The sequence below is a fragment of the Phalacrocorax carbo genome, chromosome 15 (genome assembly GCF_963921805.1).
Source record: "Phalacrocorax carbo chromosome 15, bPhaCar2.1, whole genome shotgun sequence".
NCBI lineage: Eukaryota > Metazoa > Chordata > Aves > Suliformes > Phalacrocoracidae > Phalacrocorax > Phalacrocorax carbo.
This window is the reverse complement of record NC_087527.1, coordinates 16824008-16842362: the sequence shown is the minus strand read 5'-3', so window position 1 is coordinate 16842362 and position 18355 is coordinate 16824008. Positions and strand designations below refer to the sequence as shown.

Sequence of the window (18355 nt, the reverse complement as noted above, 5' to 3'; positions counted from 1 at the left end):
GAATTAAGCCCAAATAGACTGAGGGGATTTATGGATCGGCAGGTCCATCTACTGCCTCTGGCAAACACTGCTTTCAAACTGCGGTTAGGACAAAGCAAGGGTAACTTTTCAAAACTTGCTCAGGGTCACAACAAAAAAGGTGAAATTATGATTCCTCCGTTATCCATCGCCTGCACATTTACTGTATGCCAGCCTGGCCCGTGCGATTCATCCTTTCTTGTGTTCTAACCGACGTCAGATTTTGGCTTATGGGCAAAGTGCATCGGTGCATGAAATGCGGAGTTGGGTGCAGCTCTTCAGGTGTATTGGGGGGGTGGGGGGTGTCTGCTTTGTGAAGTAGCTGGCTCGGACCCCTCGGCAAGAACGAATGAGGGGGGAGAAAACATGGAGGGAGTCAGCTAGAGGAACAAGGTGAACTCTAGAGCAAAAGATGTAATTTTTCAATCAAGCTTTTAATGAAAAGATCATAAAATAACAGTTTCTCATCACTGTACATTAAGACTGCAAATTTCTGAATGCTGAGATCATATTATACTTTCTGTATCTTTTTATATGACACTTGAGTTGGAGCCACAACTATGTGTGGCTCTGACCTGAATTCAAGCTCTTGAAGGAAATGAACAGAACATTGCAGCAGGAATGTCGGCCTTTCCCTTGCCCTCCCCTCCTCTCCCCCTCCCCAGGAAACATCCAGGGCTCCTAGACTGACTGATAGTTAAGGCTTAAAATTAAAAAAAAAAAAAAAAAAGAGAGATGCAACATCCCTCGTTCAGTTGTATATAAAATATTAAAATAAAACGGAGAAAAATATCCAGCTAGCCAGAACAAGATCCTCTCCTCATAGAAAAGTTATCCCCAGCCAGTCAAAACTCCTGTGGAAGTCAAAGCAAGAGTTATGTGAGGTGCTTCGATTGATAACTTGTGAATGAGCAAGTTTAAAAAATGTCCCACTCCTCAGGGAAAGCAAGTGCTGTGAAGTGTCCCCCCTAACTGCCAAGCAACGTTGCATGCAGCGTGCTGGTGTAGATCTTCCCCGCTGCATCCCACAGGGTCTGCTCTGTTCAAAAGACACTGACCCATTGATCCCTGTGTGTTCAACACTGGGCTTCAAAATACTTAGGAAAATTGGGGGAGGAGGGGAGGAGGAGAATGGTGGTAGGAGACAACTGAGCAAAAAAATGCATTTCTAGCTCTAAACTATGTCTCAGTATTTTTGAGTCCAGTCAGTTAAAACAAGGAAAGTGGAATAAAGAGCAATTCTCTTGTGGCACAGAGATGAACTAGGGCTGAAACAAAGAAGCCTTCCTGAGTAGGAGGTCCAGCTAGGAGCCTTAGAGCAGAGCTGGAACTGCCTCACAAGGATCCCAAATCTTTTCCTTTTACAAGGAAAGCTGCAAATTTAGTGAGTCTAATTAGAAATCATCAAAGGTGAAATTTCTTAGCCTACTCTGAAAAAATACTAGGAATGGAAAGGGGCTGAGAATCAGCTACTGCTTGCTTGCTTGTCTCCTGCGCTAAAATAAGGACAATAAATACCACGGGACTTAAAACATTGCAACAAGCTACTTTCAGCTATGGAAAGGAATCCCCAAATTTTCTTTTTTAAGAATATGGCCAGTTCTGGAATGCAAGAGTAAGCTTATGAAAAGAAAGGGTTTTACAATAAATTGAGCGACCTTGCTGACATTGAGCAAATCATTAGGTTTAAACAAAAACTAAGAAAAAATGCTAGAAGTCTATTTAATTATTCCAGAATTACAGACCAGAGCTCATTTAAATGTTAAACTCTTGCTTAAGCAAATGTTTATTTAAACATTCCATCTCAATGATGAGCATTTCTGCTGTCTGGAGAGAGCTAGATGTTTACTATCTAGAGCCTCTCAAACCCATCTAAAATGCAGGGAGGTTTTGTCTCTGTTGTTTATTTGCTTTTCCCTTAACTCCAGAACAGCTGATTGGACAGGTTTCTGAATTTGGCAAATATCCAGAAATCAACACACATCCTTTCTTCATGCTATTTTTCAAGGCTGTAGCAGGTCCATTACTCCGCCAACACTGGAACAAGAGGCTTTGCAAAGTACACCTTTTCCCAGGGACTCTAACGCCTGACGCTACAGGGAAGCTGACGCTTCCGTATAGTTTGCAAGGCCCATCGCAGGATGGCACGGGGGCTGTTGGGTTTGGCACAAAGCTTCCTCTCGCTGTCTTAGGCATCGACTCCCCACTTTCGAGATCCTTACTGCTACCACAGTAGAGAGTAAGTGCGGGGTGAGGGGGACTTTAGTAAAGGAGCCGCGTCCTGTCCTTCAGGCGGGACGGTAGACTTGTCTCAGGCACCAGCTGCAATCGGAAGCACACAACCATTCCTCTGATGACTTTCACCTTCTCTGGATTTTGCCAACAGTCACCTCACAATTCATTCTGTTTCACTGGGCGCGCTGGATGTTTCCCCGGTCAAGACCCATACTCCTGCTTTTCAGAACTGAAGCGACACGGTAAAATACTGCTAACCCAGACTTTGAACCTGCACTGCTTTTGAAAACAATGCTTTCCACACACACGAGAGAGAGGAAAAAAAAAAACAAAAACCAAAACAGGAATCTTAAAAGAGTGACACTGTAAATGGAAACATTTAAATACAGCAAAACATAAATTCCTCTTCTATGCAAAGCTACAAAAGTCCAGTCTTTGTATTGTCTTCACAGGTTATGGTTTATGGCTATGCTGAGAGTCTCTGAGATTCTTTTTTTTTTAATATATTTTTTTCATTTTTTTGAAATCCTGTAGAGAAGACCCTGCGGACACATCTTTGTGTTTGCAACTTTCTGAATTACATTGCAAAACTGTGCATACAGAATCTGAGAAATAAATACATTCATTACTGCACATACATATTGATACAAAAACAACACTGTCAAATAGTGTTTGCACCATCTTTGTTAGATATTAAGACCAGGCAAAATTAATATTTCATTTTCCATCAGCCCCCCCTCAAATGTTTGAGGTGGCTTTGGTGTAGAAGGTAAAAGCTACAAAGGGTCAAGACTAACAATGGGGAGCTTTTTTTAAAACCTTTTTTTTTTTTGGCTTCAGCGGTATTTTAGCAAACCATCTTCATTGGTCATCCTTAGACTGTTCTAACATGCAAATCAAGCTTAGGTTTCCACCTAGAAAGCCTTAGGAGTTTTGGTTGGGCTCTTTGCGCGTGACTGTAAGGTCTGGAGTGAATCAGTCCAGCTGTTTAATTAGAAGGTGGCTCAGATGGTCCGAACAGTACGGCTCAGGCCCCGGCACAGCTCTGAACAGGAGGCAGCTTGGCGCCCGTGCTCTCGCCCTCATGCCAGACCGTTAAAGCTACCCAAGTCACCGCAGGGAGATCAGCTGCCTCTGCCGCAGCCCCTGCCCGGCGCAGCGGGGCGGTTCAGAGTTGTGCGTACTCTTCCAAGTCAGCAGCCACAAAGCCTCACAGAAGCTGCGTGTCAATAGCTCTTTGGTGTCTTCTGTGGTCTTTGTGGCTCCTGCTAACTCCCCCAGATGCACGGAGCTGGGCTTTGGGGGTTTTTTGCCAGGAATTTTTTTTTGGAGGTTTTGCAAGTAAAGGACTGGAAAACAGCTCAGCCCAGCTCCCCATGGCTAACATTAAGGAGATGTGCTGGGTACAGCAGCTCCCACCATCTTCTGCCAACATCCTTCTCTATCTCTAGAGCTTCTCACATTTCTCTTTACCCTCTCGGTACTCAGGCTCCTCTGAGGAAGAGGTAGTCTGGAATGCCTCCACAACAGTGCCTGGGTCTCACTCCCAGCAACATCTCTCATGGGTTGAAGACAAAAAAAAAAAAATCTACGTGCCACACTTGTAGTCGCCCTCCCTCTCCCCGCCCTTCCCGAGCAGTGCTGGAATGCAGGCTGGGCCACAGATCTCCCCTCCCAAGCTGGGGAACACTGCGCAGCCTTCAGAGACAAACCAATGGAAAAAGCAAAGATTAATTTTGACTGGCCGCTAGATCTGTTGAGGTCTGAAACTGTAAAAGTTTATGTAAACAATGAGATAAATATATTAGTACTTTTCTGAGCCAAGTGAGGTTCCATACTCATTCAAATGTGCTTTGGTTTAAAAAATAGTTTTGTGAATTTGGGTATGAGCTTCTTTATTCTTTTATACAACTTTTGCTATTTTATCTTTTTTTTTTTTTTCCTGTTATTCCGAAAACATTCTGGAACTAAGTGACTAAAGCATATACTTAAGCTGCCTGGCCTCTTTTTTTTTTTTTTTTCTTTTTGTTTTTTTGTTTGTTTTTAAATTGTTTTATTCCTCTTGAGGCTCTTTGTGTATTTCAAAAAAAATTAAAATAAAATTAAAAAAAAACCAAAACAAAACAAAAATGCAACTCCCTCCCCCCCACCCTAAAACTCTTAAAATCTTAAATATGAAACTAGTGTTTTGCTTTCTCATTAAAATACAGAAAAATGTTTGATACAATACTATGTCGTACAAATGCAGTTGAGTGTTTAGGCCCCAAGCAGGCCTGAAACAGTCCCTGAAGTTTTGAGTATTATTAGTTATTCATTATTACTGTCACAATTTGGAAAATTTTGTTTATACTCAATCTATGGAACACAACTTTACACAGCTACTTGAAAAAAGAACAAAATTTCCTTTTGTACAATACTCTTGCTGTACACAGACTTTATGTCATATTGTTTAAGTGCTGGGGAGGGGATAAAGTAAAAAAAAAAGACACTCTGAAAAAAATCTTTTAAAAACAGCATTGGGTCCTGAAATTTCAAGATGATTCTCAAGGCTTAAGAAGCAAGGGAAGAGGGGGCCTGGGGGCAGGGGGAGAGGCTACATCGCCCACGCACACGCTTGTAATAATGGAATTAAGTGAGGGGGAGCAGGTTATTTGCCCGCTGAGGAGCTCTCTGCTTCCTCTCACCTTGGGCTGCTCCGTGGCCCGGCTCCGTCGGTCACAGCTTGAGCTGCTGTCCCGAGGGTGCCCTCTGCGCAGCACCCGCCTGCCGCCCCCTCGCTGGCCGTGTGCCGCCGCGGTGGTGGACCCGTCCCGGCAAACCGCAGGGCCACAGCCAACGGGGCAAACCCGCGGCGGGGGACGGGGCTCATCCCAGCCGTGCCCTTTTCACTAAGGGAGCTAAAAATTGTTTTGAAAATCTGGACTTGATGGGTCCTTAGCCAGCCGGCAGCACGGGGAGCCAGATCTGCTGCAGCCTAAGCCAGCGTGGGATCCAGCTCAGGTTTAGGGTGGTTGGTGGGAAGGTAAAGGCAGGGTGAAAGTGCCTAGGAACTAATCTTGCACGGCTGTCCCTGGGCCCTGCCGAGACTTGCTCTGAGAAAAAGGTAGACGGCAAGGCCTTCCCTGTCCTCCCCAAAGGCTATTTTGGGGACATTCTTGGGGTGGGGGGGGGAGTTGGCAAGGAATCAAGGAGAAAAGAATTCAATATATATTCAAAATGTGGAAGTGCTAAAGACACTAAAAACCCAGTTAACCCCCGAAAAGAAAACAGCGCATCTCAGCACAATTAGAAAAAACAAAAGTCCGTGCTCCCCTCTCGCGCTCCGCAGCTCGCAGGCGTCGGGGAGCAAGCAGACAATGGCACTGGGAGAAGCACCCTGGAGCGCAGCGGGCGAGAGGGGCGAGCGTGTTCCCTGTAACGTGACACCAGGCCAAGGCTCAGCGCCTCTGGGTTGTCTATTGCTTGGAGCCTGGATTCCAGTTTCCTCGGTTCATTCAATTGACCCAAAAACTTCTTATGGACTAGTCTACCTTAACAAAACAAACAAACAAAAAAAAAAAAAAGGAAAAAAAAAAAGGCAAACAAAAACCAAACAAAAAAAACCCAATAGAAAATGAAGCTTATATTTCTTTGTTTTAGTCAAACATGCTCACTTTTTTCTTTTTTTTTCCTTTTTCTTTTTTGGTCGAAACTTAAAAAAATTGGTTCTGTTTTTTTAAAAAAGACAAAACGTGAGGTTTGGTAAACCTTACGCATAGAGACTATACTGGTTTGAGTGGAGAAAAAAAAAAAAAAACGAAACAAAAAAACAAATGAAAAAACACAAGTGTAAACCTTACTCAATTCAGAAGGGATGATTCTACTGGCTGCGAATTTTTACCACCACAGTCACGGGAGGCTTGAAATAAGCCATAGCTTTCCACAAGGTCACGCCAACAAAGTCAAGAGGGCCAAGAATCGGTGGGCTAAGTTCTCTGTCTTCTCTCCTAAACCAATAGCAGCTGTTGGCTGTGATGTCTTATGCAGATGTTGCAAGAACATTTTGTTTCTTTTTCTTTTCATTTTTCTTTCTTTTTTTTTTTTTTGTGTGCGTGTGTTAAATTGTCTAAAAGGGAGGATATGAAACACTTTGGTTTGCTTTTTCCTCCTCTCCCCCACCTTATTGCACTCTGGATTCTAGTAAATTATAGGCTGCTATGCCCTCACCCTCTGTCCTGCCAGGTGTTTACAGACTGACCCAGATGTGCTGGGGGAGTGGAAGATGAGGGGGACATTTTCCCCTCCCCATAGTATCCAGATTCAATAAACAAAGCTGGAAAGGGCCCAGAAAGCTCAGAGAAGTTTTCTTCTTTTATCTAAAAGTGACTACAAACAGCCAAGAGACTGCGAATGAGCCAGTCCAAGCAGCCAGCACAGCCTCTGGCTCAACGTATTTTTTGCTTTTGGCAAAAAGCAAAAAAGCCTCTGGCTCAACGTATTTTTTGTCTTTGGCCGAGCTTTACTTTAACATTTCTCTAGCTGACTTGTGATGGAAGGACGGGGTGGTAAAAATCCCTTAACTTTAATTTAGCTTCTACTTTTATACATTTAATTACTTACAATAAGAGAAAAAAAATGCCTAATCTTTCACTAACCATCTTATTGTTCTCATGAATTCAAGAGGTAGCAAAGGTAACAAGTCTGCCCACACAGACTCGTTCTTTAGTGAGGGAGGAAAGCTAAAAACATACACACACACAAAAAATAAAATAAAAAATAATAAAAAAGTACCTAAGGAACTTGTAGCAAGTCCAGCCTACATCAAACCCCCTCCCCGCCCACCCACCCTAGAATTAACCTCAGACCTTCCAGTTCAAACATTCACATAAACGTTACAATGGTTTTTCCTTTAATAAAACAAGTACCTCTAAGCAAAGAATATTCATACGAAACTACTAGAAAAGTAAAGACGACCCCCTGCTCACTGAAAGAAATTCCCAGGGCATCCAGTCCCTGTTCAGTCATGGGTAAGGCAGAAGAGGTTTGTGTATTTTGTGGGAAAAGGTGGCGTGTGGTTACGTGTGCCAAGGATAAAGATCAAAACCAAAAAAGGGAGGGATGTTGGGCAGGCATCGCCATTTCTTTAAGTGAAGCACTCTGGCTGGTGAACGCCTAGGTAGACTGCTCTCCCCACCATTGCCAGCCCAGGGGAAGGGTGGTGGGTTCCACTACAGCTGTGGCTTTCCCACAGCATCCGAAGGGGCTGCCAGCCCTCTGAGATGGTCCACAGACACAGCTTCCGCGCTTGTGAATGCAATGCTACGTTATTTCACAGCTACTTAGGCCACTGAAAAGGTGGACTTCATTTTCTTTTTAACAGCAAGAAATGCCCCGAGTTTGGTTTTAAAAGAGGAGGCGAGTAGGGTGACAGTAACACTAAGGAAAGAGAGAGGGGGGGGGCAGCCAGCAGGGGCAAAAGTTCCCTGTGGTCCCCCTACCTGCTCCAGATAATCAATATGGCAATGAAGTCGATGTGCGCAAAAGGAAGTGGCATTTCTTGCCAGATCACCAAGATTTGGAGGGAGAGTTGGACTAAAGGCATCAGCTTGGCTGTGGACCTTTCTTTTTTTAAAAAAAGGGAAAAAAGGAACTTTTTTTTTAAATGTTAAAGCTACATTTGTTTAGGCCTCCCATGACTGAACAGAGTATGGGGAGTTGCCCCCTTTTTTGTTTATTTTTTTTCTTTTTTCTTTTTTTTTTTTTAAGCAGCAAGTCTACAGAAAGGTAAATCACTGCGGATGGGCTCGAAGCTCATTCTGGAGTCTTTGGCTTATGTGGGAGAGGTATGCATTCGCAGGTGGCTGATCAGATTGCGCTGCTGGGTGAATTTCCCACCACACAGTTGACATTCGTAAGGTTTTTCTCCTGAGTGGACACGCATATGCTCTGTCAGTCGGTACTGCCGGGTAAAGCGCATCCCGCATTCCTCGCAAGCAAAGGGCTTGAGCCCTAAGTGGCTGCGCATGTGCCGTGTCATGGTGCCCCGCTGTGTGAACATCTTGCCGCAGATGTTGCAAGGGAAGGGCCGCGTCAGCCAGTGAGTCTTCTCATGCTGCCGCAGCGTGGCTGGATCCTTGTAGCTCTTCTCGCACACTGAACACTTGAAGGGACGGGACTCCGCGGCGTAGGACTGGTTGGGGTTGGACAAATCCTCAGCTTCGTCCTTGCCGCCGTATGTGCCTTCCTCCTTGATGTAAAGGTCTTCCTCGGTGTGTGTCTCCACATGGGCGTTGAGCTGCTCGGAGCTGGGGAAGCCTTTGCCACAGGGGATACAGACATACAGGTTGTCACCATAGGCCACTGGCTCAAACCCCTCCTGCCGGTAGACGTAGTTGGCACTAGTATGCCCGCCGCTCTCGCTCTCGCTCTGGCCGCTGTCGTCGCTGTTCTCCTTACCATTTTCCACCTCCTCCTTACACGGGTAGGGTAGGTCTGCGCCATAGGCCCCAGCCAGACTCCGCTCCACGGACTTGGACAAGGTCCCCAGCAGGATACCGTTGGGCAGCGCTTCGCCCTCGTCCCTGTCTTTGCCCCCCTCCTTTCGGTCAAAGGCGTTGTCTTTCTTGATCCACTCCTTCTTGCGGGACGAGTGCCGGAGGCCCTTGCGCTGGCTGCTCTCCGACAAAGAGTGGTGGCACTCTTCGTTCAGATCCATCTCCATGGGGTCACTGCTGTCCGCCATGCTGTGAGGGGCTCCGACTCCAGACTCGTCAAATGATGAGGCACTGTTGGCTGCGGGGGCTGAGGCAGATTGGGGAGAGCCATGCTGGCTTTCGCTGTGCTGCGTGTCATCGTGGGAAGCTGCAACAGGGAGCGACGGGCTTTTTTTGGACAGGTCAAGGCCTAGCTCCTGATCCCCAGTGCTCCCATTCGCGCTGCTGCCCCCACCGCCGTTCTTACTGGCTCCCCTGCTTAAGGAGTGACAGTTCTCTTGGTTGGAGCTGCTGATGAAGACCTCGTCATCGGAGAGCTTTCCCTTTGACAGCTCCTTTGAGTGCGAGCCCTTCAACCCCTCATTTGACCCTGAATAGCGAGCTTGGATGACCGAAGCAGTGGAAAGTCTCTGACTCCTGGCAGATCTCCCAACACCAAGGCCGCCGGCCTTGCCAGCAAAGGACTTGCCGTTCCGCTTCAGCTTCTTTCTGCAGAGAGCTGCCAGGTCGTGCAGTTGGAGGTAGCTTGCTGCGGTGAGGAGAGCATTAAAGTTCTGTTCACCGGGCTGGTCAGTCGTTAAGAGCTTACCAGTATAAATAAAGTCCAAGATCTGCCGGAACACGGTGGGGTTCACCATGTCCGTGTCTAAGTTAATCAGGTTGTCATGCAGGACGAGGGATTTGAAATACATGCTGCTGGCTGCCAGGATATTCTTATGGGCACGAAACAGGGCATTTTCTACCACAATGATCACATCACAGAGGAAACCTTTGGCTCGTTGCTGGTTCAGCTGCAGTAGCAGTTGTTTGGCATGATTTGGCAGTTCCATCTCCACCTTCTCTTCCTTTCACTTTCACCTTACCACCTGCAAAACAGGAGGATGAGAGGTGTGAACCTGCTGTTTCCACTCAAACAAGTCTACATTTAATAGACTGGCTTAACATGGTGCAGTCTATGTTAGGCTTGACACTGACTAAGGAGCTCTGGGTACGTTCAGCCCTACAAGCTGTGATCCTGCTTGGAATACAGAGAGAAGTATTTTTCATACTTAGGTTTGATTCAAGTCTTTCAAAAATCAGATTCGTAAATATCTTTTTACAAAAGCAATCATCGTTGGCTGGAATCACTATTCAAAAGATACCAGCAGGAAAACAATAGCTAGGTACAGGGGAAAGCTGTTTCCCTCTCCTGTCACAAACCTGAAGGGAAGATGAGGAGCAAGAAAAAAAGAAGAAAAAGGAAGCATCTACTTCACTTCTATTTACATATCTGAGCATGTAAAATAATTAGCATAAGCTGCAGCTTCCCTGCTTTTAACATAGTTTGTTTCTCGGCTCTTATATGTTGAAATCTTACAACACCCAGCTGCTCTGGGGTTGAGAAAATGACATGTAGCAACTAAATCCAAATTAATTACACCGAGGTGTGAATGGGAAATCTCCTTAAGAGTATGGAAGGCTGCTTTAAAAAACACCCCCAGCAATGTCCATATCCCAATCCACTGACAGGAAGGGCTAGAATCAACCCTGAACTGGCTGAAATTCAGGATGCTGAGTTAGCTAAATGCCACGAAATGTCTTCAACAATCTGAAACTGGTTTTGTAAATTAATTCTGCCCTGCCTTTAGTTTTGAAGGAATTTTGTTTAAACTGATAGAATCAAGTAATATATCTCAAGTCACAGTCTCTCTACCCTGAAGTACTGGGAAGAGAGGAAAATTGTGGCTACCTCTGTGTAGTTCATGTATTTCACAAATGGTATTCACTATGTTCTTTAGTTTAGATATTTCTGTTGGCTTTCCCAGCAGTAGGGACTGTATGGAGTATCTAGTTTGAGGTGTTTCAGAACTAATGCAATTGCACGTTTGGTAGATACTACAATACATAAAACTGGAATTTCTACTGGGGGCTGCATGCCGGAATCTGAGATCAATTTTTAAACTTTTTTCCTTGACTTTTTGTTGTTTGAAAGTGTCAACTACTACCTGTAATGGGCATTGATCCATTAAAATGGATTTAATTTCTGATTTAATTTAGTTTCTGACATTCAAATATAGGAATTAAATACCAAACATTCAACAGCCACCTTTAGCCTTTCACTTCCTTCCTTCCTTTCCCAGTTCGTATTATTATTGAAACATATTTCTCTTATTGAAGGAGGAGTAGGGTATAAGTCCATAGAAATTAAGAGCTTAAATTTTCTCTTAAAATCATCATCAGTTAATGTTTTTATTGCTTGTGAGTCTCATTACCACATTCTGTCCCATCAGATTTCAAATGATGAAGCACTAGACAGCATTATCTTCCCTCTGTGTTAGGTATGTACACTGGAGTGATACTGTCAGTATTAAAAACAGCCCTACTCAAACCTGATCCTCACTAACTGGTCATAAATGGAAAGATTTAATTTGGCAGAAAGGTGGTAAATTTACATCATCCATTTCTGCACAATGAAAAGATTTTGCTTTATGAAAAAAGCTACCAAAAAGTAAACAAGTACAATTTTTCCTCCAACTTTGCTGCCTGACTAGCCTGGTACTTACACTTTTACCAACAGATCTGCCAAGCAGGTGCCTCCCTTCTTCCACAGGACACATTTCTTCGCTTGGTTAGCTGGTCAGCCTGGTACTTGGTTACACATTCGGTAGAGTTTTGTGGCCCCTGTTCAGTGCACTAGCGCCTAACTCAGCATCCACACTGATCTCAGTGGCTCATCACCTCGACCCACTGCTAAAATGGCTGCTCTGCTTTTCTTTTCTCTATTGTTTCAGCAATGCATGGCAACCCAAGAAGATGGTGGATTCACCACTGTGCCTCTGTGTATGTTAATGTTCCCAGAGGTAGCTGGCTTTAGAAAGGGTGGCAGCCAAAAGGAGGAAACACAGGCTGGCCATGGTGCTAGCCAGTTATTTCTTCTCCATCTATAGTGTTTCTGGCAGAGAAACTCACCCTGCAGCATCACAAAAACATGATAGACAGGGATTACCACCACTGAACAGTGTTGAGCACTTTAAAAACAAGTTTTGCTGTAATTAGTTACATCAGAGTTGCAGCACGCAGGCAATGTGTCTGGTTCTAGTGGCTTGCTTCCAGAATTGCTGATTAAGAGGAAGAAGCAACAACACAGAGGCACCAAATACCCACTTTTATCTAGCCAGACCAGTAAAAGCACTTACTTCTGGGTCACCGAGATACATTGATAGGGAAGGACAAAAACATGGCTTGCAACACAACACAGCATCTATATATATAAATGCATCCTGCCTAAGAATAGAAAGAGACAGCCTACTACTATGCTTTTTGCTGCGAGCATAACGGTGCTTCTCCATGCACATAACACAAAATCCCTGGATATGATTTTTAAGTGTTCCATAAAGGACAAATACAGGAAAGGAAAGGAAAGAGCACAGCCAATATTTTTTGCCTAAGCAGACTGATTTAAAAAATGTATGTTACTGAAGTAAAAGTGAGCTTATTTCCCATTCATGTGGCGCTTGAAGCAGAGGTCTAGCAATCTCTGTATACGTGTTTGTCAAAGCCTTTGCAAAGAGCCAAGGCTTGCTGCAGCTACTAATGGGAATTATTTTTCGATTTTTACTTCTGGTTTTTTTTTTCCCCTGCCTTAAATGATATTGAAACCAGGTAAAGACCCTTTAGGGAAAGCCCTGGAAATGGGTAGAACTATGGTTCTGCTTTTTACTGACCTTCATGAGGAAGGTAATGTTATTATTAAACCTCAATATGTTCTGCAGCATAAAAATTAGCATAGTACAAGTTGCTTAAATTACCTCTATTTATCACACATGTCAAATTTTACAGAAGTGTTCATGTTCAGTAGGACATAAGTATGAGGTGTGTTATTACCTTTAGTAGATTTTAAAAGCAGTGGTCAGGTTTAAGCACTATAACACTGCATATCAAATTTGAATTTGTTAGCTGAAGTCTAACATGGATTTATCCACCCCAACAAAACGAGTGTAACGGTGCAAGGCAGCAAAACCTTCAGCCAGGTTTAGACCCCCATGTTTAAGATTTTGCCAGACTTGCCCACCGAGACCTTTTACCAGGACACCAACATGGGTCAGAGAACACACCTTTGACTGACGTACCTTTGTTGACAAAAGCTTTATAGCATCAACTTGGCTTGTGTGTATTGTGCAGTCCTGAACAAAAATAAATCTGTTCCAGATATTCTCCAGAGCTGACCAGTTACAAACCCTTCTTTAGCAATGATGCGTTTCAGAGGTGGGGGAAGAGGGGTGTGTTGGAAAACTTGTTAGCGAAAGAGAAGCAGGCATTATTCCTTAATCTGTGGCATTCCTAAAATCTCACTTCTAGCTGAAAGCATGGGACCAAAGACAACCACGAGGTTAAGTCCAGTATGAAAGTTAGCAGATCTTCCCAAACAAATGGCAGGTGCTGCCTTACAAAGGCCTTGCTGCCCATCATTTTGCAGAGACTGGCACTTAACAAAAACTGAACGTTTGGATAACATCACCACCACCAATAACGACAACAAAAGCCCCAAAAAGCCCTGAAAAATCACAGTGGTATATTTCTTGTATCTCAGTATCATTTTTAAGAATGCTTCCTTTTTTGTTTTCTGCAAAAAGATAGAAAAAACGTACTTCTAGTTCGGAGGACCCCTGGCTCAGAAAAGGGTTAACTGTATTTCTAGTTTAAAAAACCAAACCCCAGACCTCAGGAATATGTAGATGTCTCACTGGGGCCACAGTCTTTTATCACTGAATTTGGTGTGCTGAATTTCAGTCCTTTGCACTTAAAACAGGATCACAGAAGGCTTTGGACAAACAGCATTAGAGATGGTCTTTTTTTCAGATTCAGTTTGCTCCCTAGCCGTCCAAGACACATAGTTTTCAGAGCAATGAACCTGCTCAATTATTCTTGTGCAAGTAGGGAATGAAGCGAGACTGAGGCTCTCCACTACCTCTACCATATCCATGACACTGAGACACAGCACATGCAAAGACATGAAAATACAGGGCACAAATCACAGAATACAGTAATGCTGCAAGCAGATGCCACACATCAAACAAAGCTTCGCAAGCTAAGAGCTGATAGGGTCTTCATAAAGCAATATTGCCCAAGGAGCTGGGTTACTGCGAGCTGCTGTGCCCAGCCTGGGGGCACACTGCGGTCCTGTGGGCATGACCGCTGTGCAGAAGACACAGGCTGCTCCAGGAGCTGTGCTGGTCTCACTACAAAGCAGGAAAAACTTAATTTTCTCTCAATTTCCACGGGCTCTGGACATCACAGAAAATTAGATTGCCAAAGTACAGGAGAAGAGGAATCCCTTCACCCCTTTGAATAGTATAAAATATACATATTCGCTACAGATTTGATTCTCTTTAATATTACTAAATCTCTTCCTAAAAGTAATTGCTGAACGAATGCTAGATGTGTTAGCTTAGCAACCTCTGGCAGGAGATGCTATTTGATTTCATCTCTGAGTTATAGATTGCAGCATATGAATATTGTTTACCTTTTAAGAAGCAACACCAGTGAAGCAAAGAATCAATCAAAAACAGATCTAAGGAATCACTCATTTCACGTAGAGGATTTGTGGATGGATGAGAAGGCTAGACACCGAGCACCTGAACAGTGAACTAACAGTACTGCAGATAAAAACCAACAAACAGATTAGATGTGATGTATCACATTAGATGCCATTAAAGCATTAACCTACTGTGCATGTTATAGTATACCTAGGAAAAGATAGGGGCCTGCTTACTTATTTCTCCACCTTCCCAAGCAGTTGTGCTGCACTGAGCAGACACTGCAGCAGCAAGCATGGGGAAGAGCAAGACAAAATTAAATCAGTTTCCTACATTGCTCTTTCCCACCAGTTTACTTCTGGCATTAAAAATGCTGTGTCCAGCTGCTACTGGATCTGGGTGAAACCGAAACAGATGACTTCTGCACGCTTCAGTTTCAGATGAACTAACTTTTTCAAAACACTTGAAGCCCCCACTGGGAAGAGAGCTTTCCTGTTGCTCACTGGCTCATCTGATCTTCCTTTCCCCACATCCCAACCTATTTCCAGGACTCTCCCAAGGTATCCCTGAGAAGGTCTTTCGTGGCCACTAACCTTCCCGCCAGGAGCTTCAGTTGGCAGGTCATTAGCCCATGCCTTGTAAAGGTATTCACATTCCATTCCAGAGCAGCAGAGGCATAGGGAGGAATGGGGGAGCTGTGTGTTAGCCCAGATGGTTCCCTATCCCTGGTCCCTGTGAGCAGGCAGGCAGCAGAACTCAGAAGGAGAGAAAAGAACATGCATTTTCATCATTGGCAGTGGAGCAGCAAAAGCTCTGTGAGGCTGGCTCAAGCAGAAAACAGGATGCGGCACCCTTGTTTTTCCTCACAGGAATCTCTCACTTCAAAATAGGTAAGATCAACATGTCAAGTTACTCGGGGAGAGGTCTGCAAAGCTGGGAAGGGAGAGAAAGCAACATGCAGGACAGAGCAGGATGGGCAGCTGATGTTGCAGGTGTGGACATGGGAAGGAGAGGGAGAATGGAGGATCATTTAGCAGAGGATACCACATCAGCAAACTTAAAGTGGCCCTCACTTAGTTTGTTACATGCCAATTAGTGCCAGGCAGAACTGCCCTCCCGGCTCCCTGAAGCAGCTCTTTCACGACTCCCACAGAAACAGAATAGCTTTGCTTATGGACACAAGCACCTGTTTGGTACCTCTGTGCGGCAACGTTTGGATAATAGGTACGTGGGCAATACATGCTCAACTGCTACCAGCTCCTGGCCCAAAAAGGAGAGAAGAAAAAGAGTCAGATGATTTCCCCAGCCCCTTCTCTTTCCTGTTCTAGAATAACAAGGAGAGCCTGACTTAGCTAGGCCCTTCTCTACTGCATGGCAGACTGTCCAGGGAGGGGGAATCTCCGCGGGTGAAAAGGGTAGGGGCCCTGTGTGCATGAAAGCACTAACGTCAGGAGAGCAAAGTGATTTCCAGTCAGTGCAAGGCTGCAGCAAAGCAGGAACACCTTGCTATACAGGCTGAGACTACGAGCAGTAGAATGCAGATTAACCACTTGGTTGCCGCTTACCATGCCAGGTACATTGGGCTAAAGGCACCTCCATCCAGTGCTGCCCGACGTGCCAGGTACATCCCATGATGTTCCATTGAAATCACAACAGGCCATCAATAGAACGTGGCTGCACGGATGCAGAATGGAGAACCAGCAGGGACGCTGTTAAATGCAATTAAAAAACTGCAATCAAAATTGAAACGTACATTTTAAAATGGCCACCTGCCTTAAATATGTAACTACTAGAACAACCTCCCCTCCACCCCGTCTCCCCAGAAGTGCTGAACTGCGACGGAAAGAGCGGAAGGCCTCTGCAAGTTTCTTGGTGGCTCTCTCTGGCCACCTCCATTCAGGAGTCCCAACGGCACTGAGCTTCAGGGGGACCAGTCCATATATATCCAAGAACAGCAGATCCCCGGATGTCTGTACCAGCTTCCTTCTGCCCAGAAACTCAGGCAACTGAATATCACCATTTAGAAATGCCTCTGCAATGAGAAAAGCCTGGCGCCAGAGCTTCATGGTCTCGTTCCCCGCACAGTACAGGCAATGGAAGAAACAAACGCTGATCCTCTGTGTTGTCCCCATTTCCCTGTCGCCCTTCCCAAGCCTTTGAAATCCTGCTCTTCTAGAGATGTTATGGCATTGGGCCAGGCTGGGTCCTTCGGCATTTGTTACATCTGTGGTGCCGGACGGGAGGAGAAAGTACTGTACACCCTCTCCTATTTACAATGATGCTCCGCTGATAATTTAATCTATGTTCGTGGAGACTGGAGACCAAGTGGATCCACGCTGAACTACAGCTGGTACAAGAGTCGCAAAACCGAAGAACTCTAATTCCATCCTTCCCTGCCCAAAGGAAAAGGCAACAATCTCTTTTCCATGTCAGGGAAAGGCACCGTCCACAGATACACAGCTCCTCAAGCCTAGGGTATCCTCTGCAGTGCCTATCCTCCTTCCCCCAGAGGCCCTGTGTCAGCTCCGGCAGGGTTATCAAGGAGGGTAGTCTCAGGGCAGATGCCAAGCACAGGTCCCTCTCTACAAGTGGCGATGCTGCCTCAGTGAAAACAAAACAAAACCAAACAAAAAAACGAACAAAAAAAAGAAAACAAACCGAAAAAAACCAGAACAGAAATAAGCCTGCAGCCTCACAGGGAATTAAAATAGGTTTTTAGACCCTCGTGGCGAACTGAAATTTCTGCAGAGCTCTTGTCACATTGATGGCTGCATGTCTCCAGCTGTGCTGCTGGAGATAGAACTCTAATATTTAAAAAGTTAGAAGAATATTGATTATCATTTCAACCTTCAAAGATAAAAGGCCAAATGAAAAAGACTTACAGTAATTAATGTAGTTGGATGAGAGAACGTAAAGAATGATCTGGCCTGGCAAACAGAAAGTGTCTTCATGAAAAGGACACTGAATGGAAGGAGATAGTTCTTCCTGGACATCTGCTGGGCTCAAGCCCAGGACAGCGTTCCCATCATTCCCACCTGCATTCTTATCCCCACAATTCTGTAACTAAATCCCTTTCACACTGAACTAATAGGTCTTTTGTATTCAGATCGCCTTGTTTTGACTGCTATGGACTGAATATTTTTAAATCTTGTCAATACAATGAAGAAGTGAAATGTAAGCAAGTGTTTGCTTACTGAACTGGGCTATGCTGAGCCAAGAGCATTTGCTGAACTAGTCTGAACGGACCACTGCCAGCATGAACAGGCCAGCCCACATTTAAGAAGCATGCAACTGTAAGCATAACGGGGCAGAGCCTTAGGGATCTGGAGCTCCCCTGTCTCCAAGAGATCACACACTCTAGGCTGCATACGAGCAGCATATTACTGGCTGCATCTGCCAGCATCAGGACTCTGCAAAACACTCAGCAATACCAGCAATACTCAGCTTAAGAGAGGCTGAAGGCTGCATAAAGGTATTTCTTGGACAGCTTTTGAGACAGGAGCTCAAATGCAGATTTACACCCAGATTACAGCAATTTGCATCTTGCTACTGTGAAGCAAGCTCTTCTCCCCTCTAGGGCAGAGATTAGCAGAGGACTGCTTAAAACAAAGATGTTTCCTACTGTTAGAACATCACACTGCAGTCAGAAATGAAGCTTCCTGCCAATTCCTAAACAGAGCCCTTGCATATACGTTTATTTTCACTGCTGACATGAAGAAGCCTAAGACTACCCAAACCCCTTAGTGGGAGGAGAAGAGGCACGGACATTGCAGATCTTGTCAAGCTGAGCCAGGCACTAAAAATTCCTGCATCTCTGCAGAGCAGAGCTGATCTCAGGAACACAGCAGTGGCACAAAACAAATAAAGCCTCAGCAGCTCGTGAGCAGCAATAGA

The 18355-nt window shown here is 44.8% G+C and overlaps 1 protein-coding gene across 1 annotated transcript in view; it reads right to left on the bottom strand.

The window, feature by feature from the left end:
• Positions 1 to 433: 433 nt before the first annotated feature.
• Positions 434 to 18355, bottom strand: part of HIC2 (HIC ZBTB transcriptional repressor 2) — an 81719-nt gene continuing 63797 nt past the window's right edge. The window contains exons 2-3 of the mRNA XM_064466600.1: positions 16027 to 16170; positions 434 to 9811 (exon numbers count right to left, since the gene is read on the bottom strand). Coding sequence (XP_064322670.1) covers positions 8063 to 9775 — 1713 coding nt within the window. The 5' untranslated portion in view covers positions 9776 to 9811; positions 16027 to 16170 and the 3' untranslated portion in view covers positions 434 to 8062. The remainder of the gene's footprint in view (positions 9812 to 16026; positions 16171 to 18355) is intronic.